A 27616-nucleotide genomic window follows, 5' to 3' on the forward strand; every position below is an offset into this window, starting at 1 on the left:
CAATGCAACAACTGAAAACCTTTCGTGTAATGATGATTTTGACTCAAATATCCCCAAACTGTGCCATATTTAAAGAACCACCCAAACGCAATAGAAAACTGTAAACGTTTATTTCCAATTATCAATTCAATAACATGAGTCTATTTGAAGAGTAAAATGTAGCAGGTGAATCCAGGCTTCACTTGTGGTCTTATAAAAAAAAAAACTTTGATGCATATCGTTGAGGCCATCATGTCTCATTATTTTTTCTCTACTCCAATTTGTCCAGTAACTGGCGAATGTCCTCTTGTCCACGGTAAATCCTCTTCAGCCCCCTGGGAAGATACCGACAGGAGGACAGGTTGAGGTAGTCTAACGCTGTTGTTTGGCCGATGACAGACCTGCGAAACCACAGGAAAGATGAAGGTAGTCTTTGTGGTTTAGAACAACGTTTCCCAACCTTTATCGAGCCAGGATACATATTTGACTTTTGATTTCACCCTTTCATGCACCAATAATGATAACCTGATAACATGATAAGCTGTCCTCTGTCGTAACCGCTGTCCCTGAAAGGGTTAGAGTACTCTAATCGTACACGGCAGAGATCCTCTCCCATGGAGCTAATGATGGTTGTTCAAAGGGTAAACAAAGAAAAGCGTTTCCTGGTACCTCAGGGCAGCCGGCGTGATTCTGGTCCCGCTCAGGTTGAGCGACCGAAGGGTGTGTGCATCGTTGGCCTGCGCCAGGTGGCGCATGGCCACCTCCAGGTCCTCCTCTGAGAATGGCTGATTGGCCACATCCAGCTGCCGCAGTGTGTGACCCCATTTCTGCGTCACGGCGTGGAGGCCCTTCCTCAGGGACGCCGTGCCCAGGTGTCTGCTGAAATATTGACCCCAGAAGAGACACTCCAGCTCTGCAAGAGACAAGGTGGGCCCATTTGGGATTTTTTTAAGAGCAATGTTAAATCTCTTCATTGCAAAAGTTTATCAGTTTCTTGTTGGAATTTTGATCAATCATTTACTTTTTTTAATGAAACTCTAACCCTGCTTTAAAACCCCAAATTAGTAATCCTAACATGTTTAGAACCCTGATTTGAAAATCCCTCGCCTAGTTTTCACTGCTCACTCTGTCATTTAAAACCCTAACTCTGACCTCAAATTCTAATTTGAAAACCTTGCCCAATTTGAATCTTCAGAACAAGGCACTGAAAAAAAAACAACAAAAAAAACAGACGTCTTTACCAAGACAGGGTAGCGCCGCCAGACCCTCAGACGTGATGCGCGAGCAGCCTCTCAGGTCCAGAACTCGCAGCCGCGGGGAGCCAAAGAGTACATCCCATAAGTATTTGTCAGTCATGTAGGAGAATGACGTGGTGGCGACACACAGCTCCTCCAGTAGAGGGAAGCCAAGAGCTAATTCAGCACCATTCCGCATGTTCTTCTGCAGTGGCCGGACATTCAGCATACGGAACGTCTGATGACAAGTAAAATTGAGGATTTTTTTTTCTTCTTGGTAATGATTAAAATAAGGACGGCACAAGAAAATATTGACCACAGGTGAGATTAAAGTTACACATGTGCGTGTCATAAGGAATTATAAAATCTTAAACTTCCCGAGTTTGAAGCAAGTCCCAAATGACTGTGGCAAAATCAAGCAAGTGAAGTCACTACCGAACTTCAAGCAAGTGGAGTCGGACAGTTTCTGTCCATCCGGGCAGTCTCTATAGTTGGGTTAGTTCGCTGTATGACCATGTTCAAAAAATTGGCAACTTGAGCCTGACTCGAGTCAAAGTGATGTGCCTTGAGCCCCCCCCCCCCCCCCCCCTCTGATATTTACTGTCTTCTACCTTAAGTTTAGGGCAAGCCATCTGGAGTGCTTGGACGCAAAGGGGCAGTTCGCCGTCTTTACTGTCCAGCTTTGTGTTCACCTCCAGCAACTCCAGATCAGGACAGCATCCCCTCTGAAAACAGAAGCCCAGGATGAAGCTATTTTTATTTTTTTTCCACTGCGCTTGAGAAAAATCTTGTGTTTTACTTACAGAGATGGCGGCGAGGAGTCGGTCATACTTCAAGCCGTGGGTGAACCAAATCTGTTGGATCTGAGCGCCGTGACTTTCGAGGTACGTGAGAAGTCCTTCCACTTGAAACTACAGCAACACAAACATGCCATTTTTTATTTGACAGAAACAGGTCTTTTTATTTTTTGCTGCACGCGATTGGCTCACCTCCGTGTACTGTAGATTTAAGCTTTGCAGCGAGCAGCTGTGCAGGCCCAGGCTCTGGAAGGCCAACTCCGTAAGACCAGTACAGTAAGAGAGCGTGAGGGCAGTCAAGCGAGGGCAGAACTGCGACACAACCTGTCGATGGGATTCTTATTTTATATCATCGCCGATATCAATATCTCAAACTGGAACTACCATAAAAGGAAAAGCAGATTTTGGTGAATCAACTTACATTGACGACGTGGTCCACATTCTTGGTCCAGTGCTGGAGGGAGAAATCCCGCAACTGAGAGAATCTTAAAAAAAAAAATAAAATCGATCTATTTATACTAAAGGTTGGCACAGTTAATCGTCATGGCAACATCGAGGACCATACCTGTTCTGCGCCATCCAGTCTAATGTGTCTTTAATCCGACTCTGCGTTTTTGGCAGCTGAGTTTTGCCCGGCGCGATCCAACAGTGACCGACGGAGACTTTCCGCCACAGGACAGGAGTGGCGGCGGCAGAGTTCCACAGGCGGCACACCCTTCCCACCCTAGCACGGAAGACGCGTGCTTTTTAGCTTTGGTAATCAAGCAAACATCAACAGAAAAGGAATGGTTGTTCCAAAAAAAAAAAAAAAAAAAAAAAATGTCCATCATAATTTTGTCTCCTAATAACATGGACAATTCTCACTCAAATTATCTGAAATATTTAACAAAATGTGTAAAAATAACGTTTACTGTTGGTTACGTTTATATTACGAAGCGTCTCATTTCGATGATGACGCCAATTGTGCACATTGTAGCATGACATCTTTGATCCACTGGTGAAAAGGACACTTTGATTCGCTCCTCTTTCATTTATAACTGCTTCAGACAACAAAGTGTATGCAGGAAAGTGGTTAAGAGTGCATGATTGTCCGTGTCTCATGTGTTGTTTTGTTTTGTATTATTTTGTCATTTTTTGTGAACTTTTCTTTTGATGGCGGCGCGGACACCCGCAGCGGCTCCTCTTGTTTTATGTTGAGAGGGAAGAAATTTCATCTGTGCTGTATGTTACACATACAGTACATTTGACAATAAAGTTTATCCAATCCAACTATTTATTTAAAAACCAAAACCCTGGTTACTACCTGCACAGAAATGGGACAGCGCCATCTTGCATGACCACCATCTTAAAAATATTGACCAGAACCTCCTCCGGAAGACTTTGGCCCCATCTGTGGTCGTTTGGCTTCTCCGCCTCAAACACGGGAGGCGTCACCTCCTCTTGTTTCTCAACAGTCGGGGTATGAATAATAATAGGTTTTGGTTTTTTCTTCTTCACTGTTCTCCTTTTCTCCCCCTTTCCTTTGATAGTGGCATTCTTTTTCTTTCCTCCCTTCTTCTTCTTTTTGTGGGCCCAGACCGGGCCGTCGACCTGCGAGGTGCTGCTGGATATGACAAGGAGCATGTCCTCACACTCGTGGACGGTGAATCTGGGCTGAGCTGTTCTCTTCACGGCTGTTTTTTTCTTTTTTGCCTTTTGGTTTTGGGTCTTATTGGTTTTCCTCTTCAGTGAGGCTTTTGGGGGATTTGGTGCGTCGTTGCCCTGGGTGGAAGCGGATGCCTCATCTTCAACAGCACCTTCAGTGGATGCCATGTTTTCTTTTCTTTATAAGCCAATGAACACAATGAACATAACCTGAAAAATGGACATCGACAAATATCACTGAAATTGTGTTTTGTTTTACATAATATTCTTCACTTGTCATGTTCACGTTTGCATATTTCTCTATTTTGAACTGGTTCAATGCACGCATACATGACTATGAAGCGCTTTTTGCCTTGTCATCATAACATTACGATTTATATGACCGGTACTAACCAATTTGAGCCATTACAAAGTGTCATTCCTTCATTAATTATGACTGAGTCATTCATAATTTTCACAGTGATGAGTACGCCATGTTCAATTTCACAAACAATCAAAATGTACTGATAGTTCTGAATTATCCATGTTCTTATATTACCTGAAACCTCAGCAGCTCTTTTCTTGTGACACTGACAGACCCAAACGTTCACAATCAATTTGGGCAAAAGTTAGATCAACTCGGGAATAAATAAACTTCGACAACACCATTGAGCAGCTCGTCACTGCTGCTATGTGTTAGCTAAAGAAGTCAACAGCACCGCGCGACATATCGACGACAAAAGTCACAATTCTAATAAATGCGAACTGACGTTGAACACGGGTTGTTATATTTCGCGAGATTATTTGTTTTGGTTGCTATTTTCGAACCCACGGTTCGAGCAGCAATTTGATGTTGTTGTTTCTTCAATCCAACCAAGAAGGGATACGCCTTGCTGCAACATGATTGGCCGCAGGACGCACATTGCTGCAATATGGTTGGCTGCTGCATCCAGATCACGCCCTACAGAAAGTGACTCGAGTCGGTGTTATTGTGAATTCCAAAAATTCGAAGCCATACCATAATAACAAATTATATATTTTTTCATTTCGTACCAATGGTTTACATGTTTTGAACGGTTATGTGTTACAGGTTAGGAACAATTGTGAGTAAAAAATACGTTTTTAAATTAGTTATCATGGTTCATTTTTTGTATATCACAAAAACTTGCCTTTTGAACAGGCGTGTGTAGACTTTTTATGCCGTACTCTCGCTTGCCTTCATCCCCTTTGTTAATAGTCGTATGTTTCGCTGTGTTCCTTCAAGTAACAAATGCGTCAAACATACATTTTCAATGTTCATGCATCGCCTTTGGTTGGTACGTTGTCACATCCAAGGTGGCTGCCACGTTGACACATGTGTCTTGCTCATTGGCCTATTTAGCCTGTTAGCGAAATTGCAAATAACGCGGGCAAGCGATTGGTGGAAAGCTCAACTAAAGACCCGCCTGTCACCCCTCAACCAATCACAGGTTTTTATTTCCTTCTGGGAAAGACAACGAGCTGAAAGACGCCTTGCAGTAGCCTCGGATATTTCGCGGTAAAACAAACGTTCACGTTTTTAAATCCATATGCATGTTGTTTATTTGTACTCTTAGCTTAAACGATGCTAATGCTACCGCCTGGTATCTACCGCTGATGAACGGTCTTCCGAGCCAACAGTTATGCTAACGTTAGCTTCGCACGTGACCTGCAGTAACATTTAATGTAGTTTCACAAACATTTACCTTGTGTAGATTCAGCTTTAACTAGTCTACTACTTCCAGTAAACACTTAAAGACACCAGTAATAAAGTATAGACCACAGCTAGTGTATTGATGACACATGAACTTGCAGTTTTTCTCTACCATAACAGCTGACAATGGAATCCGGGGGGAATTTCTCTCTTTGTGGAAAAGCAGCTGTAATTGAAGCCAATTTGAGTAAGTCTAAAAACAATTATGTAAAGTAAGCTGGAATATAAATTGATGTTTGTACTATTATGTCCCACGCGGTGTATAATTGGCTACTATTTCTGTTTTTCAGGAGATGATTATTATTGGAAGCTGGTGGCAGACTTCGTTGGCCCTCAGATGGGGGAAGGTTTGGATCTGGACAGAGAGCTTTGCAAAAACAGGCTGTTAATTCAAAGTGGACTCATGAGGGAGGACAATAACTTCCCATGGATTTCTGTGATAGATTGGCTAAAGAGGATTTTCCCAGTTTACCATTCGGCGGACTTTCGGTGCTTGATCGAAAGAGGCATTGCCACCACCTTGAGCTTGGCGGGCGACGCCAGGCAGACGTTTCTGGATTCGTATGTGAACTTCAACTTTGTGGGCCCCATATGCGACAGCATTGGTGTTGAACGAGACCACCTTTTAAAGATGAAAGACTTTTCTGACCGGGCACAGTCCATTGAGGTCACCAACGGTTTGATCCTAGAGCTGAACAACTTTGTGACAAGGGAGAGAGTTTCCCCCATCAACCTGGTCACCTGGCTGAGGAACTTCAACCCGGAATACTGCAAAGACGGAAAAATTCAAAAAGCTTACAAAGTCCTGAAGGTTCAGATCAAAAAGTTAAAGATGTGCCACCGCAATTCTCAAACGAGAAGTCACAGGCGAAACTTTGTGATGGAGAATTTGCTTCAGAGTCCGTTTGAGCTGGTGAATTCAAGGGACTACCACAGGACCTCTGCCAAGAAGCGCACACAGTCATCTCCATGTGAAAAGATGATGATCAAGGACGAACAGGATTGCTACGAAATCTCTCCCAACACGGGGTCTGAGAATTCTTCGGTATGTGTGTCAGTCTGCAGTGGTAGCGAGAACGCTGGGTGCATGCCCGACGTAGCCGCGGTGAAAAAAGAAGTAGTATTGCCGTCGCTTTTAGATGTGGCTATGTTATCTGTCCAAAAGTTGTCGAGTATACATCATGGACAAACCAAAAAGTGCAGGAGAATTTCCTGGGACCTCCTCAGAAATCAGTATGCGCTAACATGCAAGGAGCATCCCACCATGGTGGGGTTTGAGAAAATCCTTCACTCTGTTGGCGAGCAGGTCTCGCTGGCGCCCCCGGTGGTCTTCCTACACCACAACGCCAATTTCTTAGTGGACGTGCACGACATGGTGGAGCAGCAGATTATGGCTTTCGAGAGCGAGATCACCCAGTCACGGGGCGACAAGCTGGGCCGGGACGGAAACCCCCTTTTTAAGAACGTGGTCGGCTTCACCGAGAGCGCCACCTCCCGCTTTATCCACATGGCCACAGACATGCTGACCCCTGACAAGGGGGCTTTGCTGAGCTACAAGAAGCACTGGCTGGCCTTCTGCAAGGAGAAGAAAAACCCCTCACGGCTAGTCAGGAGGCCGTCGACGCTGTTCAGTAGCTACTTCGAGGCCGCCGCAGGCCTCATTCACCACCACAACGAGGTCGCGCCTTTCTTCTCTGACATGCTGGCGCTCAACGACGACGAGTGCCCCAACGTCCTCCTTGAGAGCGTGGTCGCCGACGCCAGTGATTCTGTCATCCAAAGCATTGTGTGCGTTCTCGCAATCATCTACTGCAAAGTCGTGGGCCCCTACTGGCAGCTTCTAAAGAGCACAGGTGAATACTCCCTCTTCAGCCAGTACCTGCTTTGTCTCTACCAGAAGTTCCTAGAATGGTCCAAAGACCCCTCCACTCTGATGGTGCCCGAGAAGGTCACCAATGTCTTCCTGCAGTTCGCACTGCAAGATAAGATGTACAACGGCGTGTACCAATACTGTGATGACTTGCACACCAACAGGGACCTCATCAGGGTCTGCCTTAAAAGGATGATCAAGGTGATTGCGGGCGTTGCTGAGGAGCACCTGATTGTCTTCTTGCCGGGAGGACGTTACGCTCAAGTGCCGTCATCCGATTTGAACATGAAGCTGTTGAATTGCAAGTTCGCCGTCCTGATGGCCGACTATCCCTACAGCCCGCCACCGGGGCAAAAAGACAAAAGACGCCCCACGGACTCTGATAGCTCAGAGGACTTGAGTTCGTCTGACGTTGAAGACCATATCGACGGGCAGACTCCCAACGCTGCCAGCGGGGCACATTGGGTCAAAGGTCGGGGACGGCAGAAGATGGTAAAACGTCCAGCAGTTAAGACTGTCATTTCGGAGTGCATGGACCTGGATTACATCACCGCCACCGTGGATAGAAATGGGGGGCCGTGCCGCACCCAGCAGGATGTGGACAAGCTGCTCCTGCGCTTGGCCGACAGTGACAGGCAGACAAAGTGCGAGGCGATCCGATGCGAGATTGCCTTTCAGAAAATGGTGCTGCACAACACCGACCCCATCCTCAACTCTAATTTCCGCACCACCACCGACATGACGCTAAAGTTGAAACTCTCCCTGCCCCGCCTCAAGCCGGGCTACTCGATCGTTTTGGCCCCCAGGAAGACTGCGGTGAGGAAGTGCGTGCGTCTGAGCGTGGAGGACAGCCATCCAAACCCGAAATGAACCAACAGGTGTAATATTGTCAATGAATTAGGAGCATTCATTCACAAAGTATAAATATAGCTCAGTCTTTCCCACTCAAATGCAAATATCATGTTGTTGTTGTTGTTTTTTTGACGGCTAGTCATTTCTGGGTCCCCTTTATTTGTGGACTGATAATGTATTTATTTTTAAATGTTGTAGCGTCTGTGATCATGCTGGATTGAGAGGGGACATTGGGTTCATTTTAAATATGCTGTCAGGACTGACTGACAACTGAATTGATGGAGTACTGTATTACCGGAAAAATAAAAAAAACTATCTGTATGGTTAGTCAGCCTGAATTTTGTCATTGTGCATTTAAGCAACGTGAGTGGTTTGTTTTCTCAAGTGATATTTGGTGGTCATTAGTTGTTGCATAATAAGCAATTATCCAGGTCACTTGAGGTCATATGATAAGATAACCTTTATTTGTCACACACTGGGGAAATTTGCAGTCTACAGCAGCAAAATTGGGGGGGGGGAGAGAAAAAAAACAGTTTCATTGCACAAAATTCACAAAGTTTCAGAAAAGAACTGTATACAGTTCAATATATGCTTTGTAAAAGTACTTGTCTGGGCCAAGAAAATCATAAATGTGAGCGAACACTTCCCACATCAGGCAGAAATGTGTCAAGATTTTCGAGGATAAGTGAACGTACAGTATTTGAGCATCCGTCCTTCTTAGTTGTATTGTGGTCATAAAACGAGCGCACCCTTCTCCAGGGAGTCACAAGGCAGACCGTGATGCTTTCATTGCTCTCAAAAATATTAAATGCCTCCCAACTTCGAGAAAAACACAAGGAAACACGAAGACAATCTGTTAGTAGAAATGTTTATGGTCAGTAGTGTGTTACGGGTGTACTTCTGTACGATATTCATACAACGTATTGCATCCACGTTTGATAGAGCCGCGAACGCGTCAAACAAAAAGCAAGGGATCATTATTTTACAAAGAGTACTTGAAGGCATCTTAAGGGGCGGGAACTCCTTGGCGAGGGTCCACTATTGCTTCCACTCCAACGCGGCCTGAGGAGCAGAGGTTTACCGGTGTCTCTTTCGAAAAAAAAAAACGAAGCAAGGTGAACGAACCACTTGTTCACCGCGGTTCCTTCTCCGTTCTTTGGGCCGAAGTTGTCGGCGTCATGTCGCCCGGCTGGTGGAGGAGCAGTGCGGTAACCCACGGCCTCATGGCGCTGTTTGCTATGGGGTCGTGGATTTCAGTCAATAGTTTGTGGGTCGAGCTCCCAATCATCGTCGGCGTGCTGCCCGAAGGTCAGTGTCCGCTTCATGACGTTCCCTCGTCGACCACCCGCAAGACTTTGCTCACCGGTGGAAATCATTCAGGCTAGCCATTAGCTAGCTAGCGTGTGACACTAACCCATTTATTCGCTTTTAAATGATACGTAAATAAAACATTGGGATTCTGCTAACAATTACACTTGACATACAACATGTCCATGAAGTCATGTCGACAGTTATTGGAATAATTTCAGTCCGCTAACAAAAGTTTGGTGAAATAATAGCCCGTACAAATGTGCAAAAATGTAACATAATTGCTTAATTCATATACAGTGACGTCACAGCAAACAGTTACTCTGGAGGTTTCGCATCTCTAATGACGCCTCCAGAAAATGACTTTTTTTTTAAATGGCATTATTTCTGACACTTATAATGCGTATTCATTGCCGAACATTTGTAAAGACGTATTAATGCTTTCGTGGAATTTATATTTTTGGGCTGCATCAGATATTTCACATTCCTATGTTTGTATTTATGTCCCAGTAAAAATGTATGCTCTGATTTAAAAAATAATAATTACACAGCGGACATCCTTCAATATTTTTTTTAATCATTGAGTCTTACTCTGACTCAAGTAATTATTGGAGGTCCATTTTCTTTCCCGATATTTGAGTCATATTTTTCTAAAGTAAGTATTCTTGCTGATGATTGAGGATTATTAACCTGATGTCGGAAAAAAATGCTGTTCGAGTTGTATTCAAAAGGCTTTTTTTTTTTTGTGTGCGTTATCGCAGGTTGGAATTTGCCGGCATACCTCTCGGTCCTGATTGCGTTCGGCAACATTGGTCCGGTGGCGGTGACCGTCACGCATCACTGCGCGCCAGGCCGCCTCAACGAGCGCCTGCTCATACACGGCATCCAGGCATTGGCGGTGGTGGCGTCGGCGCTGCTGGCCATCTTCTGGGCGCACACAGCGATTGTGGCGGGGCAGCTGCACTCGCTGTCCTTCCTGCTCCTCACCTTCGTGCTGTCGCTTGTGTGCTGCACGTCCAACGTCACCTTCCTGCCCTTCATGTTCCGCTACCCGCCGGAGTACATCCGCACCTTTTTCATCGGACAGGGTTTGAGCGCGTTGTTCCCGTGCGTGGTGGCGCTGGGGCAGGGCGTGGGCCAACTGGAGTGCCCCGTCGTCAATGGCACCGTTCAGCCTCACTACCTCAAGGAGAATTTCCCGGCGCAGAACTTCTTCTGGTTCTTGTTTGTCATGCTGTCGGTTTCCGCGGTGAGCTTCCTGGCTTTGACGCGCCGGCTGACACCGTCGAAAGAAGCCGCACCGCCCCCCTCTGACAATGCGCAGGGGTCATACACAAATATTGAAAGTATGGAAAAATATGGAATTTGACTTTTTTCATTTCCAGGGAAACAAATGGGAATGATAATAGGAAAAAATATATATATATATTTCCTAGGCTGTAGTCATCTAATCCTGTATAATGGTGAAAAATGCAACTAATTTATCCCTCCCCCCGCCAAAAAAAATGTTTGTACTTGCTAATATTAATAGTTAAAACCCTAAATGTATTATTATTATTATTATTATAAATATACAGTACTACTTTGTCCCAACTTCTAAGTCACAACATTCCTCTTCAATAACATTTCAACAGAAAAAAAAAGAAATGCTCACGGGGACTCTGCAATGTCCGCTAACAACCCAAGCTAAACTTGGCTCCTCCCCAATATCCAAGGATTAAACAGTATCGATGTGACACTTAAACTTTGTTCCCTTGCTACTTTCAATTGCTACTTTCCTTGCTTCTTATAAGCTGATCTTTTGCCCCAGCTTGTGACTCAGCTTATGATCTTAAGGCATCATTGAAAGTATGCCAGATATTTTTCAGCAAATAACAGGGGAGAAGATAAAAATGAAATTTTGGTTCAGACTTCAGCAGGCATCATGAAATTTGACATCCTGGATTTGCTTTTGCGGGCCACATAAAATGATGTGGCGGGCCAGATCTGGCCCCCTTGCCTTGACTTTGACACCTGTGCTGTAATGGATTTATTTACCTGAAGCCATTCACTCCATATTTTACCGTGGATTATCAGATTTTTTGTTGTTGTTGTACGGATAATTCTGGGAGTTATGGTTTGTAAAAAGTTTGCCATTTCACATTTGAAAGGTTTAGGCACCCTGGACGCAGCCGTGAAAAGCGATGACGAGATGCGCCCACTCAACAACGGCAGCTCAGCGGCGTCTCAGGAGGTGGTGCGTCCGGAGGAGGCGCCGTCTCCGCCCACGTCGTCGTTTTGGACGCTGCACAACGTCTACCTTCTGGCGCTCCTCGCGGTCTCCAACGCGCTCACCAACGGCGTCCTGCCGTCCGTCCAGAGCTTCACCTGTTTGCCTTACGGCACCATGACCTTCCACCTCTCGGTGGTCCTCGGCAACATCGCCAACCCGCTGGCCTGCTTCCTCGCCATGTTTGTGATCCTGAGGTGAGACGGGCAGGCGACCGCCCACTATGGACAGCTTGTCGTGCGCCCCAACCCTCCAAATCCAACATGTGGATTCTGAGCTAACGATTTTGCTTTGGCCTTGCAGGTCCTCTCCACGTCTGGGTGTCTTGTCCTTGGCTGGAGGGGCCTTTGCGGCATACCTGATGGTTCTGGCTTCCCGCAGTCCGTGTCCTCCTCTGCAGGGGACCACCACCGGTGTAGTTTTAGTGGTGAGTGGCCAGGTTTTAATCTTGAAATCTTCGGCGAATAACTAACCGTATTCTGTATTGGTGCTGATACTTTGTCTGTCCTCATACTCGGAGTGCCCCCCCCCCCCCCCAAAAAAAAAGTTCCGATACTGCACCTTGTGATGTGGAGAGACTTAAAGGTAATCGTAGATGACCACATAAGACGAAAGCGTCAAACATACGGCCTGCGGGCCGGAACCGGCCCCCGAGGAGATTTGATCAGGCCCACAGGGATCATTTAAAAGTGAAAAAATACATAAAAGACACGGAATGAATATTTTTAATAAGGTGCAATTCGAGGAGTATCCGCTAGGGGGACACACTGTTTTGATCAGAATAGAAGACAACATCAGTCTCAGTCTGTCACTGAGACAGACCCAACACAGCAGACGCTATCAAGGACATGTGAATCCTTTATTTGTAAGATGTAGGCAGGGATTAAATTTAATTTTATATGCACATGTGTAAATGGTTTAAAAAGTCCTTTCTTTATAAATCTCGTTTCATCTTAAAAGTGCATGACTATATTTTTCAATACCAATTGTTAAACTTTTGTGCCTTTGTCACAATCGGTGGGATCAGTTGCAATTCATATATATGAATGATAAAAGTAAATTGCACATTTGCCTAAGGAAATCGAAGGTGCTTCATGAAATGTTATGTAAAAGATATGTTCATTAAATGTCAACATTTTCCTAATGTTCTTGTGCTTCTTTAGACCAAAACAAAGGCAAGACATGATTTTTTGGTCATTTATAGCAGAGTATGGTATAATTGTAATGGTCCGGCACACTTGACATCTACCGAGGCTGTATGTGGCCCACAATGTGAAATGAGTTTGACACCCCTAACCTAAGACCTAAAAGATGACTGAAGTTGTCCTGCCACAATTTGATTGTCTAACTTGAAGGATTCCCAAGAAGTCTTTTATTTTTTTCTCCCTTTTATTTTGTCGTTCATCGAGATTGTCTTCTTTGTCTCTTCTTGCCTCCTCTCCTATCTTAATGCATTCACATAGTGCCCCCTAGCGTTTAGACTGCGACACCACAGAACCGAAAAAAAAAGCCTTGCGTTCCAGGCAACATTTTAAAGTGGGATTGTTACGTTAACAGCTAAGTTGTCTGTTTTAAAAAAAACAAAAAAAACTGTATTTATAGAGCACTTGAAAACAACCGCCGCTGTACACAAAGCGCCGTTCCAAAGTGTCAAATGAATTTTTGGGAAAAGTCGTGAAACACGGCAATCCTCCGTGCAAATGAGTAAACCGCCGCCTGGCTCCCTTTGCAGGTGGCTTCCTGGATCATGTTCACGGGGCTCTTCTCCTACCTGAAGGTGGCGATTGGCACGCTCCTGCACGAGGCGGGCCACGCCGGCCTGCTCTGGTGCGGCATCTCCATTCAAGCCGGCTCACTGCTGGGCGCGCTCGCCATGTTCCCGCTGGTCAACGTCTACAACGTCTTCAAGCGGGGGCAGGACTGCGTCGACGGGTGCAGTTAAAGCCAGATAAGAACTTTTAACACACAGCTCCCATAGAAGCATCACTTGCTTCTCAAGCATGACGCGGTTCAAACTGGTGGATGACAGTGGGTGTGTTGTTTTGCCGGACGCTGGCCGAGGGGCTCATGTGCGCTGAGAATGGAACCTGTTTTTTTTTTTTTTTTTTTTTTAAACACTTGGACCATGTGACACTATTTCCTCGAGGACAGAACAGCACAAACATCTCCTCAGTGAGTCGCCCTTTCAGTCTGCACTAATCGCTTCAATATTTCACCATCCTTCCTAATGACTTCCTGCCATCTTTGTTGACACTCCTTGTTGTGCTGCTTTAACGTCAAAGTAGGAATTGTGGCTTTTTGTTTTTAAATCACCGTTGATTGGAATGAGTTCGGACGATGGGGGCTTTTGAGCAGGCGTGGAAAAGGCAATGCGAATTTATTCTGGACCACACCAAGAGATCCGATAACCAAATCGAATTTTCCAGCGCGCAGCAGGAACCTGGTTCAAGCAAGCCATTACAAACCGGACGCCAAAAAAAAAAAAAAAAAGCTTGAGGAATTAAAATCCGCAGCCGCCAGTGTTGAGTGCACGCTTCAATGACAAGTTTTCAAAGAAGTGACTGTCAGGCTTTTGTCATTTTCAGTGTTGATTTTGATTCCCGAAAAAGTGCAAAAGACGCGAAACCAGTTCGGAACTTGCTCGCCAAAGCCAACATTGAGAGCGTGTCAGATCTCGGGTGCGAGTAGGACCTCTTGCAAAGTATGCTTGCGTTGTCGCCGTTTTCATCAATTGAACTCTTGTTTGCTTTCGTATGCGCCTGTCATGTGGGGCATCACATGGCTGCTATGTGTTTGTGTGCGTGTGTGTGTGTGTTTTACTCTTTTGTTGTCGCACACTAAGTCAGGGGAACATACCAAAAGTCTACACACCTTTGTTGAAATGGCAGGATTTTGTGACATTTAAAAAAAAAAAAAAGACCTTTTTTTTAACATTCATGTGCCTGACACATACAAGTTCCAACTCAATAAAAAACAAAAGTGATATATCTATTCACGACATTGCCAATATTGACCGTAATGTGCCTCTGACCCACCTCAAATAACGTTGAGTTGTTTTAGTGGGCTTTTCCTGTCCTTTTGTTTTGCGTTCTTGCAAAAGCTGGACTGTTTTCATAGTAATGCTGATTGCTTTATGGTCGTAAGAAAACACTGCTCACGTGTTTTATTTTTAGCGGTCACAGAAAACCTGGCGCTAAAACACGAGTGTGTGGACTTTTTATAAACGCTGGAAGTGGAGCCCTCTTAAACTGCATTTTGAATGAAGTATTTCCTGCATTTACTAAACCTCAGAGACCAGGAGTTTAATAGAGGTCAGGAGCTTTTGTTTTGTAATTTTACACTTTAATCATACGCGGTAATACTTTTCATTCAGGAAAACAATGTTGATTAATAAAATAGATGACTATTTAGTATGAATGACAACTCATGTAATAAAACATGTTTTATTTAATGTACGGTGTAACGGTGTTTTATTTAACTCATTCACTCCCAAAGACATTTTTCAACGTCTTTTCAGACTTGGTCGAGAATTGGCTGGTCCTGAATGAATTAAGACCATTTATCAATTACACAGTCAAAAAAAAAACCATCCTTTGGAATTGATGTAGACATTTATTGTCTTGGATGAAGTGGCCAGTTACAAAGCCACAAGCAAGTCCAACTTACGTCCCATCATTTAAAAAAAAAAACACCGCTTGCAGGCAAAGTGGTGCCAAACGACAACATGTGATACCCCCCGCCCCCCTCCGAGGTATCACACAGATCTGCTCTTGAAAACATTGCGATCAGCAAAAATCAGCACGTGGCACGGCTGGATGAACGTGAACACGAGCGCGCCCGCCCTCGGCTAGGAGGGTCGGGCTTAATCCTGGACTTTGGGCTGCAGTCAGTCGCTCCGAACACTCCATCCTGAGTATTTGTGAGTATACATGTTTAACTTTTTTTGAAAATAATGGTTTCATGCATGCATGTGTAGTCAAGTGCTTTTGTTGCTCCGCGAACCCTTTTTTTTCCGGCAAAAAACGCCTTACTATACATGGTCTTTTTTGGGGGGGCTAAAGCAACCTACTATACATGGTCGTTGTTTTCGGTAAAAAGCGCCTTACTATACATGGTCGTCTTTTTCGACTAAAAATTTATTTGGGCAAACATGGTCGTTTATTTGGGCAAAAAATGCCTTACTATACGTGGTCAATTTTTTTCGGTAAAAAACGCCTTACGATACTTGGTCGTCTTTTGGGGCAAAAAACGCCTTACGATCCATGGCCGTTTTTTGGGCTAAAAACGCCTTACTATACATGGTCGTTTTTTGGGGGTAAATACGCCTTCCTATACATGGTTATTTTTTTCGGCAAAAAAAGGCCTTACTATACATGGTCGTTTTTTTGGGCTAAAAACGCCTTACTCTCCATGTTTGGGTTTTTTTCGGCAAAAAACGCCTTACTATACATGGTCTTTTTTGGGGAGGGCTAGAGCGCCTTAATAATATACAGGGTTGTTGTTTTCGGTAAAAAACACCTTACTATACATGGTAGTTTTTTTTCCGGCTAAAAACGCCTCACTATACATGGTCGTTTTTTTGGGCTAAAAACGCCTTACTATGCATGGTTGTTTTTTTGGGCAAAAAACGCCTTATTATACATGGTCGTTTTTTTCGGCAAAAAGCGCCTTACTATACTATGTCGTTTTTTTCGGCTCAAAAACGCCTTACTATACTATGTAGCTTTTTTCGGGCCAAAAACGCCTTACTATATTATGTCGTTTTTTCGCGCCAAAAACGCCTTACTATACATGGTCGTTTTTATCGGGCTAAAAAAGCCTTACTATACTATCGTTTTTTTCGGGCGAAAAAATGCCTTACTATATACATGGTTGTTTTTTTCGGGCTGAAAAAGCCTTACTATATATACTATGTCGTTTTTTTCGTGCTAAAAACGCCTTACTATACTATGTAGTTTTTTTTCGGGCCAAAAACGCCTTACTATATATACTATGTCGTTTTTTTCGGCTCAAAAACGCCTTATAATATGTCGTTTTTTTCGGCTCAAAAACGCCTTACTATATTATGTCGTTTTTTTGGGGCCAAAAATGCCTTACTATACTATGTCGTTTTTTTCGGCTCAAAAACGCCTTATACTATGTCGTTTTTTTCGGGCCAAAAACGCCTTACTATACTATGTCGTTTTTTTCAGCTCAAAAACGCCTTACTATACTATGTCGTTTTTTTCGGCTCAAAAACGCCTTTACATACATGGTCGTTTTTTCGTCTAAAAACGCCGTACTATACATGATCGTTTTTTTCGGCTTAAAACGCCTTACTATACATGGTCGTTTTTTTCGGCTAAAACCGCCTTACTATACATGGTCGTTTTTTTTCGGTCGTTTTTTCGGCTAAAAACGCCTTACTATACATGGTCGTTTTTTTCGGCTAAAAACACCTTCGTCGAAAAATGCGTTTTTTTTGGACTATACATGGTCGTTTTTTTCGGCTTAAAACGCCTTTCTATACATGGTCTTTTTTTTGGGGCTAAAAATTTTGTCCAAAAATGCCTTACCAACATGGTCGTTTTTTTTCATCCAAAAAGGCTTTACTCGACATGGTCGTTTTTTTCGGCTAAAAACACCTTCCTATACATGGTAGGTTTTTCCTGCTAAAAACGCCCTACTATACATGGTCGTTTTTTTTCGGCTAAAAATTTTGTCCAAAAAGGCCTTACTATGGTTGTTTTTTTCGGCTAAAAAGGCCTTACTATACGTGGTTGTTTTTTTCGGCTGAAAATTTTGTCCAAAAAGGCCTTACTTTTCATGGTCGTTTTTTTCGATGAAAAAAACGCCTTACGATACAAAAAACGACTTCAATAAGCCTTACTTATCATGTTGGTGAAAGAAATAAGGGATATTGTTGCTACCTCTGGGGATTGAACACCCAACCGCTAGTTTGGGACATGGTTTCTCTACCCCTGAGCCACACCACCACAAAACCTCGTTTGATTTGTGGTGTCTTCAATAAAGCTGCAAATGGTGGTTAAAGAAAGATGTGACCTTGTTGCAAACACTGGGAATCGAACACACAACCGCTGGAGTAGGGAGTTCAGTTTTCTACCACTGAGCTAACCTACCACAAAGAACCTTTGGGTTGTTTTGTCTTTTTCCTCAAATAAGTTGTATATGGTTAAAGAATAAACATTGTTGCAACAACCAGGGATTGAACCCTCAACCTGTGGTGTGGCACTCCATCACTCTACCACTGACCCAAAGCACCACATACAGCAGGGCAGTTGTGTTCTTTTATTAATCATGGTCGTTTTTTTCGGCTCAAACCGCCTGACTATACATGGTCGTTTTTTTTCGGCTAAAAACGCCTTTATACGTGGTTGTTTTTTTCGGCAAAAAACGCCTTACTATATACATGGTCATTTTTTTTCGGCTCAAAAACGCCTTACTATATATACTATGTCGTTTTTTTCGGGCCAAAAACGCCTTACTATACTATGTCGCTTTTTTTCGGCTCAAAAACGCATTACTATACTATGTCGTCTTTTTTCGGCTCAAAAACGCCTTACTATACATGGTCGTCTTTTTTGACTAAAACCGTCTTACTATACATGGTCGTTTATTTTCTTCTTTTCATTGTTGTCACTTTTTTGATTGGGGGCAGCGGCGAGGAGGATCAGCAATGTTGCCTTTTGATTTTATGAATGGCTGCGGCTCAATTGTAACGACCCTGACTGGCTTGAATAAAATGTAATTGTTTCAATGCTAAAGAATTGTAAAAAAATAAATAAAATGATATAAGTGCAGTTGTGATGTCTTCGCCTGACCATCTGGGACTCAGTGGGGAGGCAGGAATGTCTCAAGTCCACCCCGGCCAAGTTTGATCCTGATCCCCTCAGTCTTGTAAAGCCTCCTGAACAATAATAAACAAACCAGTCAATCCCACTTTATGTAACAGCCTTGCAGGATTGTTCATGTGAACTGAAGACTTGACTGGCGAGACACGTGCGCAACATTCCTTTTATTTTAATGATTTCCAAATTGTTCTTCCCCCCCCCCCCTCATCGCAGGACCAGATAAAGTAAAGATTAAACCTGCAAGACGATTGTCGCAAAGTTGACATCAAGACGCTTCCACACTGCAGGTGAAACATTAATGTGCAACTTTTTTTTCATGGATTTTTTTTTTTTATGCTACTCCACGTCAGCAATACTGTACTGCACTTAGAGAGGACTTGATGACCCTGGTCTAGGATACAGGTGTCAAAGTCAAGGCCCAGGGGCCAGATCTGGCCCGCCACATCATTTTATGTGGCACGCAAAAGCAAATTAAGCATGTCAAGTTCCATGATGCTTGCTCAAGTCTGAACCAACATTTCAAATTGTAATGTGTAATCCACAATAACGGTTATTGTTCTTGACTTCTGGGTTTAAAACTAGTTATTCATCAATTTGTTGTGTGCTGTGTATGTGGAGGTGATTAAACATTTACTGTATTGGCCCGAATATAAGACGTTTTTTTTTTTTTTTTGCATTGAAATAAGACTGAAAAAGTGGGGATGGTCTTATATTGGGGGTCTAGACATGATACCCATTCATGACGCCAGATGGAGCCAGATATCATTGAAGCGAATGCTGAACTTGACTGCCCAGGCCAAAGTGAACCCCTGCCACGAAGAATGAAAATCAAAATAGCGGTAGCACAAAGAAGAAAAATAAAAAATAACAGTAAGAAAGAAAAGAGAAGAAAATAATAGAAGAGATAACAGAAAATGGAGAAACGTAGCAACAATCTGGAGAAAAGTGGGTCGAAGATCGGCCAGGTTAACCGGCAGCTGAGGAGAAGTTAGGATGTCATTTACATTTCAAAAACCTGAAGCCATTCATTTACGAATGTGATTGCACTTTAGATTTGAATGAGGCAAAATAACATGCTTTTTCTCTGAAATATATTGTTAAAATCATTTGTTTCAGATGCACTGTAATTATTTTCTGTATGAAAATTAATTTGGTGTTCAAAAAGTCTTTTTTCAAACGTGAGTCTTGAGAAAGAGCGGGTCGTCTTATAATCAGGGCCGTCTTATATTCGGGCCAATACGGTATATGGTTTCCCAGCCTTGATAACGGCCCTCCAAGGCAAACCGTAACTACAATGTGGCCCGTGACAAAAATGAGTTTGACACCTCTGGTCTCGAATTTTAGTGTCAACGAAGTTAATCTCGGACGACCGTTCCTTAACTTTGTCCCTTCTAGAAAAGAACCTCTGCCATGTCTGCGCTCACCCACTTGCTGGCGTGCCTCTTCGGTCTGGGCTCCTGGGTGTCCATCAGTGGTCTGTGGGTGGAGCTTCCGTTGATCGTCCCCCAGATTCCTGAGGGCTGGTACCTCCCATCGTACCTCTCGGTTCTCATCCAGATGGCCAACGTCGGCCCGCTCCTGGTCACCCTGATGCACCGCTTCCGACCGGGAGCCCTCAACGAGACGGCGGTCATTTACGTCGTCATCGCCCTGGGCACGGTGGCCAGTTTCCTGTTGGCTTTCTTCTGGAAGGAGACGCTTGTGGTGGCGGGGTCACCCCGCAGCGTGGCGTTACTCGTCCTCACCTTCTTCCTGGCCGCCGTCGACTGCACCTCCTCGGTTACCTTCCTTCCCTTCATGATGCGCCTCGAGCCCCAGTACCTCACCACCTACTATATCGGCGAGGGCATGAGCGGCCTGCTGCCGGCCGTCGTGGCGCTCGTCCAGGGCGTGGGTGTGATCCATTGCATCAACGGGACCCGCAACCAAAACACCACCGATGATTTTCCGACACTTCGGGCTCAGATGCAGCCGGCCAACTTCTCAGCCGAGGTGTTCTTCTTCTTCCTGAGTGCCATGATGCTGGTGTGCCTGGTGGTGTTTTTTCTGCTCAACCGTCATCCCGCCGTTGCGCGGCAGACGACCAAAAGCCACTACACCGGCGGGGTCCAGGAGAAGAACTGGGTGGAGAAGAGGCCTATGGTGAAGCCATACAGACCCTCAAGAGAGAAGAGCAGTTTTGGGGTTGGGACTTACAGCTGGATTCAAGTGTCGTACATCTTCGTGATCCTGGCGTGGGCCAACGCTCTCACCAACGCCGTGCTTCCGTCGGTGCAGTCGTACTCGTGCATGCCGTACGGAAACAAAGCCTACCACCTGTCCGCCACCATGGCGGCGGTGTCCAATCCTCTGGCCTGCTTCATCGCCATGTTTTTCCCAATTAGGCAAGTCGGTCAGAACTGTCATTCTTGATCCTCGGAGTAGTTTTATTTTATTTTATAAAATGTCTCATTTGTAACCAGATCCTTGTGGCTGATGGGGGCACTCACATTGCTGGGCAGTGGCGTGGGGGCTTTTATAATGAGCATGGCCGCCCTGAGTCCGTGTCCGTTGTTGGTGAACAACGTCTGGGGCGTCGTCATCATGGTGAGTTGATGAAACCGTTTCCCGGTTGAGGGACGACTTTGTTTAACGGGCTGTCTCGCATTTACTCGCACGCCGCAGGTGCTGGCGTGGATCGTCATGGTCCTCACGCTGTCCTACGTCAAGGTGATCATCGGCGTGATCCTGCGCGACGAGGGCCACTGCGCCCTGGTGTGGTGCGGGGCTGTAGTGCAGCTGGGCTCCCTGCTGGGCGCCGTCGCCATGTTCCCCATGGTCAGCGTGTACAACCTTTTTGCATCGGGCGACCCTTGCAATACCCGATGCCCGTGACGGAGCCAGGAGGTGCATTTGAAACACTTTTTTTTTTTTTTGGACTCGTTTTACATGCTAACAGGACATTGAGCCTGCATAGACATGAAAATGTGTGTGAATGAATTTCACCCCCTCATTACTGTATATTTAGACTCCTGTGAGATTTTACGTTGTAATTGGAGAAATTGTGGAGGTGTAATATTGAGTATTTTTCTCATGGACTGTTTTGATCTAGAATTGTTAACTTTCATTTTGTTTGTGTCACATGTAAATAAATAGCTACAGACAATTTACTGTAGCGGCTCTCTGTGACGTAGCTTTCAGTATGGTTTCATGTGAATGTTTTTTTTTTTTTAAATGGAATATATACATAATTCGATGTGATCTAGGTTCTATATCTACTACTGTATATTTTGAATTTCTGAAACCATGTTCATTGATAATTCATGATGACATGAAAAAATTTTCTTGAGTAAGGTGTTTTTTTTTTACATTAAAAAACAACCATGTATATCATAAGGCGTTTTTTACAGCAAAAAACGACAATGTATAGTAAGGCGTTTTTCATCATCATCATCCAGCGCCACGCGGTCGCCATCTTGTGGTCATTATGAGAAATGCTGTCCTGATAACTTCCGGGAATCCAAATCAAAGACTATCCATTTTCTTTGTCTCGTAAAAGAAATAAAAAATGAAAACCAAACTATTACACTTTGTCTGTACCGTGTCGATCTTACTGTTGATTATATTCAGACGAAATCCATTCACGATTTTTCTTTTTGTAGTGGCTTATTCCAAAGGTCATATCCAAAAACCAAGAGACACGGACTGACCTGAGGGGTCCTTGAAGTCCCGATAGACCACATTTTGGGAAATCAAGTTTGTAAAGTGTGCCTTCAGCGTCAATAATGATGACGAGGGGGGGAAAGAAATACAATTTTTGATTTACTTCCTAAATTATTTTTATTTAGGAAAATAAACACCATGGTCGTACCCTTATTATACAAATCTTTCTCTTCATTTTCTTGTATTTTAAATATTTTATATACAAGAACAGAAGGGGGTGAGAAATAGGACAGATTTTAAAAAAAAATAGTGAAAGTGCTACTTTGTGGGGTGGGGTGGGGGGGGGTACCATCTGTGGTTTCCCTATGAGGGAAGACTTGTATTTACAAAGGCACAGTTTCCATGGCAACCGGTGCGTGGACTTGGGGGCCGAAGGGTAAGAGGTTGTCTGTGGGTTTTATGCGAAACTACGTGACGCAAGTCCTCAGACGATTTTGTTCTCCAGCAGAGCGATCCTCTTGGACATATTCTCTAGTAAGATGCCTGTTAAGGTCAACAACAACAATAACAATAAAAGCTGCTTTTTCAGGGTGGGACCTTCATCTCACACATGAAGGACCCCTGTAAAGGACCTAAAATGCAATCAAAATGGCTGACTTTGTATTTCCTCTCAGACTCAACTCTTGCGATCAAGGATATTTTTCTTCGTTAGTACTTGCAGGGCTTCTTCTACTTTCTTCTGGAACTTAACCAGGGAGTCACACTCGCATGGGTCGTCCTCTGTCGGTCACAGGACATTGAAAAGTTGATATCTCATGAGATAAGATGACATCATATGTCGTCGAGAGTACACAGGTGGAGTCAGGCAACCTTGGCAGATGTTAATCTGCAGCTTCTTGGCGATCTGCGTCATAGCCTTGAAGTCTGCCGTGTAGAAGTAGTGTTCGCCCTTGGGCTCCGAAGCGATCTCCTTCAGCTCGTCCTCGACCGCGTTGCCCACTCCCACGGCGTACATCTTGAAGCCTGCCACAAAAACACAAACCGTTCGATAAATAAATGAATTGTTGGGCATTATTTCCCGTGGGGGGGGCTGGGAGGGGGGGCTCACCCATCTCCTTGGCCTTCTTGGCGGCGTCGCCAATGTAGTCCTGGCTGCGTCCGTCCGTGAAGACGATGCCCACCTTGGAGACGCCGGGTCGGGCGCCGTGGCCCACGCTGAAGCTCTTGTCAGTCAGATAGCGCAAGGCCTGGCCGGTCATGGTCCCTCGCTCCATGTAGGCCATCTTCTTCACCGCCTCCTTCAGGTCCTTCTTGTTGTTGTGGCGGCCAAGCGGGAACTCCTGATGGCGAAGAAAGTCTGGTTTTAACCATACTTTACTCTGAGCTTAAAAAGATTTAAAAATATTACAAAATATTGAAATATAATTTTTTTTTGTACGTTTCATGCACACTATTTTGCATCAAATCTCATATTCTGTTTTTTTTTTTTTTTTTTTTACCTGTCGGACCAGGCTGGAGTACTGCACCAGGCCGACGTGCGCTTTGCTGTCTGACACCTCCAGCTTGTCCACGATCTGGTTGATCCACTTCTTGACCAGCTCAAAGTTCTCGGGACGCACGCTCTTGGAGCCGTCGATCAGGAAGACCACGTCCGTCGCCGAGTTGCTGCATGCTGGTCCCCCCCCCCACACACACACACACGCACGCATAAACACACACTTCAGTCTCATAGTTTCACAGCGCCGCTAAAGCGAGCATATGGAAAGCTGTTTGAGCAGTCACTAAGTTCCATGTACCTGTACGATCTCATAAGACAACTCGGCGTGTTCATCGAGTTGTTTTACAAATGGCCCAAGGGCTTAGCACACGAGCGCGCATTCGCTGGCACTCACCGCTGCAGCTGCGCCCATCGTCCATGAGGGTAAAGCCTTCCTTGCAGGCGCACTTGTACGATCCGGGTGAGCTGAGGCATACCTGCTCGCAGTCATGATCCCCGGTGGCACACAGGTCCGACACTGTGTGTGTTTGTGTGCGGGGTTTGTACGCGCGCACACACAAGCACACAGAGGAGGAAAAAGGGGGGAGGGAACAACAACTATGTCAGTCGGTGGGATTTTAATGATCCACTGTCAGGTTTGAGTGCAGTGGATCCTTAAAATGGGAACAACATCATCCTTTTGACATCCAGCAACATTTAGTGGGTGGAGTTGGGGAACCATTAAGTCATTCAATATAGAGGTGAGGGGAAAGAATGTACTAAGTAGGTCGGCGTAGAACTATGTAGCTCGTAGGGCTGAATAATTCAATGAATTCAAATGTAGTATAATGAGAACAAGAAAAAAAAAAGCTTGGCGCTCTGCCCCGCTATCATGTATGGCATTGCACAGGGTTCCATTTTGGCACCCCTGCTGTTTTCACTGCATTTGCTGTCATTCGGTTCCATCCTAAGAAACCATGCTATTTCCTTCCACCACTAAGGGGATGACAGTCAGATTTATGGCCAGGTGAGCAAACGTTTGTCCCATCTAGAGGAAATCGAAGAGTGGATGTCACCACATTCCTTAAATTTCAATGAAAAAAAACCCGACAACAAAAAAACTGAAGTTAAGACGTTTGGTCCGTGTGGCCCCTGTACATCCCACCCTGTTGACCTGGGCCCCATAGTGTCTTTTCTAAAGGCAACAGTCTCGAACTTGGGTTTTAAATTGGACAGTGATTTTAAATTTGAGCGGCAAATCTGTGCTGTTGTTAAATCCAGCTTCTTTCATTTTCGCCAGCTGGCTAAGGTTCCTTTATGAGCGGCACTTTAAACAGAAATCCCTGCCTTTGTTACATCTTGGCAAGATTACTCCAATGCACTTTACTTTGAAGTCATCCAGTCCTGCCTCAACTGTTTCCAGTTGGTCCAAAATGCTGCTGCTGACCTCCTAACTGGTGCTCATAAGAGGGAGCACATAACCCCAATTCTGGCTTTCCTTCACTGTCTGCAAGTACATTTTAGAGTTCATTCTACATTTATATAAAAACAAATTTGTCCTACTCACCGACCAAGATTAAGCAGACTTTTTTTTTTTTATTGACAGCTTTTGTGGTTTGAAAATCGCATTCTAATAGCGATTAGCTATTAGCATTCTAATAGCATTCTAATTGCAATATCGTTTTGAATTCAACCAGTTGTTCAGTCCTTTTATGTAGGTAGGTAGGTAGGTAGGTAGGTAAACGGAAATGTCAGACACTAGTTAAGCAGCACAAAGAGGCAATGCATTGCAATAGTCCTAAACACCTTACCCTCAGGAAAGCAGCAAACATTATGACGGTATTTCTTCTTTCACTACCACCCCCCCATCCCCAACACCTTCTTCTTCTTCATCTTACCGCAGAAAGCCTCCTGGAACTTCTTGGTGAGCTTCTCAATGACGCTGTAGCTCTCCACGTAGTCCACGTGGTCGTCCAGCGGCTCGCTGGCCATCTGCTTCAGCGTGCTCATGTCCACGCGGCCCACGCCGATGGCGAAGATCTCGATGCCGGCGTCGCGCGCCCGTTGCGCCACGTCCTTCACATTGTCCTGGGGGCGGCCGTCCGTCACGATGATGGCCACCTGCAAGAACAAAGAAATGACTCCATCTGAATTTGATTTGGGGTTAATCAGAGTCGCTTTAAATGGTGGCTTATGAACATAGCCTAATTTATGAGGGGTGTGCACACTTGTGTAACTATATTATCTCGGTTGTTTATCTTTGGTTCTCCTCTGCAAAAGATTCCCCCCAATTAGGTTATTAGAGGTTGTAAGTCAGATGAATGTTCGAAAAAGGTTTTGCCATTATTTACCTCTCATTTTTATTGACAAAAACCTGCCATTTGAACAGGGGACTTTTTACACCCACTGTAGACAATGTTGTTGTTTGTGCGCGTTACCTTGCTGATGTCAGGAGACTTGGCGCGGGCGCCCTCGTTCTCGCTGAAGGCCACGTTGAGGGCAAACTGGATGGCCAGACCAGTCATGGTGCCCGTGGACAAGGGCTCCACTTTGGTCACCGCCTTGATCAGGCCGGCCTTAGTGCGGTGCGTCTTCAGTGATACCTAAAAGTCCAAACCAGAGAGTCGAGGTTAGAGATTTTAATTATTTATTTTTTTAAGTGAGGTGCGCCCACATGCCTCATTCTTGACGCGGCTAGCGTAGTTGACCACGCCCACTCGGGTGGCGTTGGGCCCCACATCCAGGCCCTCGATGACCTTGGCCAGGAAGACTTTGACCTGCTCGAACTCTGAGGGGCGGACGCTACGGCTGCTGTCCACAATGAACACCAGGTCGGTGGGGCGCGTCTTGCAAAGCCCTGCCGCTGCTCGTCGGGGGGATGGGGGAGAGACAAAGACTACAACTGTTACATTACAGCACACATATTTTTTACGATAAACTGATTTTACTCCAGACCGTGCTGAATGAGGTTATTTATTTCTACTTTTTCCTTATACGCATTGTTTTATTTGTATATTCCAATAAATCAAGCAATTAGATGCCACAAGGACAATGATAGAAGAGGCAAAAAAATAGACGACTGCGTCTCCTTCAGACGCTACAAACAATTTGATTTTTTACAAATTAGATTAAAAATAAAGACGGAGAGAACAGCTGAAGCTGATGAAAAAAATGAATTCGTATTTCTAATGAGTAAAAAATAAATGAATAAAATTTAAATATAATTTTTGAAAAATACAAAAAATAACATGAAAATAAAATAGAAAAGTAAAATTAAAAATCTCAAATATTTTTTTCATATTTCTATAAAAAACAAAAAGAAAAAGTAAATGTGTACTAAGAGACAAAATTAACACAAAAACAACAGAAGTAGATTCAATAGATGACTCGCACGACTACATCACACTGCACCATTTTCATCTACAAACATGCACCAATTTCAGCACAAGATGCTAAAAAAAACAAAAAACTAATGTTTTTTGCCAATTTTGTTCACAATTAACATTTTATTTTCACCACTCAGTTCCCCCCTCCTCTTCCCTCACTGCAGTGAGTGACTAGAAAAATCTCCAAAAAGACCACACTACTGGGATCCAAAATGAGCTGCATCGATTATAGTTCCTGTTACTCACCCATGGCGGCAGCTGTGCGGCGATCCACGGTGGCCTGCGCACCAGTCAGCGCCAGCATGAGCGCCAGGAGCAGCGGCGGCGGCGTGAGCGTCATGACGGCAAGCGAGGGCGATGTTTGAGCTGAGACTTGACAGACGTACGCACCCGGGGAGTTCCTGGCCACAGTCAGAGTGAGACTGAGGGACTCTGAGCTGCAGGTTATCAATGCAAGTACTTCACGCGCACTCAGCACCCCCCCCCCCATGCCCCCACCACACACACCTTCTTTTAGTTGGCCATGTTTGTGCCTGACAAGAGGAAAATACCTGCCCTGGGAGGACCTAAAATGGTGGTTGGGGAAAGGCAAACA

At 44.6% G+C, this 27616-nt stretch overlaps 5 protein-coding genes across 5 annotated transcripts; 3 read left to right on the top strand and 2 right to left on the bottom strand.

Annotated features, from left to right (window-relative positions):
* Positions 1-94: 94 nt before the first annotated feature.
* Positions 95-4518, bottom strand: fbxl6 (F-box and leucine-rich repeat protein 6). Its single transcript, XM_086136193.1, has 10 exons — positions 4194-4518; positions 3315-3865; positions 2577-2735; positions 2433-2496; positions 2204-2335; positions 2018-2125; positions 1826-1939; positions 1221-1452; positions 649-892; positions 95-380 (listed from the first exon to the last, which is right to left on the bottom strand). Exons 2-10 carry the CDS (start codon positions 3821-3823, stop codon positions 251-253), a joined length of 1692 nt encoding a protein of 563 aa, XP_085992319.1. The 5' UTR covers positions 3824-3865; positions 4194-4518; the 3' UTR covers positions 95-250.
* Positions 4519-5092: 574 nt separating this feature from the next.
* LOC147191005 (uncharacterized) lies at positions 5093-8409 on the top strand. Its single transcript, XM_086137653.1, has 3 exons — positions 5093-5171; positions 5487-5553; positions 5657-8409. The coding sequence occupies exons 2-3, from the start codon at positions 5493-5495 to the stop codon at positions 8104-8106; spliced, it is 2511 nt and encodes an 836-aa protein (XP_085993779.1). The 5' UTR covers positions 5093-5171; positions 5487-5492; the 3' UTR covers positions 8107-8409.
* Positions 8410-9111: 702 nt separating this feature from the next.
* Positions 9112-15110, top strand: slc52a2 (solute carrier family 52 member 2). The gene is made up of 5 exons (XM_086137490.1): positions 9112-9396; positions 10158-10742; positions 11547-11862; positions 11969-12092; positions 13398-15110. The coding sequence occupies exons 1-5, from the start codon at positions 9267-9269 to the stop codon at positions 13605-13607; spliced, it is 1365 nt and encodes a 454-aa protein (XP_085993616.1). The 5' UTR covers positions 9112-9266; the 3' UTR covers positions 13608-15110.
* Positions 15111-15467: 357 nt separating this feature from the next.
* slc52a3-2a (solute carrier family 52 member 3-2a) lies at positions 15468-22075 on the top strand. Its single transcript, XM_086136821.1, has 5 exons — positions 15468-15584; positions 18730-18803; positions 19912-20900; positions 20979-21102; positions 21181-22075. The coding sequence occupies exons 3-5, from the start codon at positions 19927-19929 to the stop codon at positions 21388-21390; spliced, it is 1308 nt and encodes a 435-aa protein (XP_085992947.1). The 5' UTR covers positions 15468-15584; positions 18730-18803; positions 19912-19926; the 3' UTR covers positions 21391-22075.
* Positions 22076-22360: 285 nt separating this feature from the next.
* matn1 (matrilin 1) lies at positions 22361-27416 on the bottom strand. Its single transcript, XM_086136774.1, has 10 exons — positions 27268-27416; positions 26314-26498; positions 26074-26238; positions 25534-25756; positions 24051-24173; positions 23658-23830; positions 23267-23498; positions 23029-23181; positions 22858-22938; positions 22361-22692 (listed from the first exon to the last, which is right to left on the bottom strand). Exons 1-10 carry the CDS (start codon positions 27359-27361, stop codon positions 22643-22645), a joined length of 1479 nt encoding a protein of 492 aa, XP_085992900.1. The 5' UTR covers positions 27362-27416; the 3' UTR covers positions 22361-22642.
* Positions 27417-27616: the final 200 nt, after the last annotated feature.

This window comes from Hippocampus guttulatus, chromosome 18 (genome assembly GCF_054856545.1).
Source record: "Hippocampus guttulatus isolate MCC_2025c chromosome 18, RoL_Hgut_1.0, whole genome shotgun sequence".
Classification (NCBI taxonomy): Eukaryota; Metazoa; Chordata; class Actinopteri; order Syngnathiformes; family Syngnathidae; genus Hippocampus; species Hippocampus guttulatus.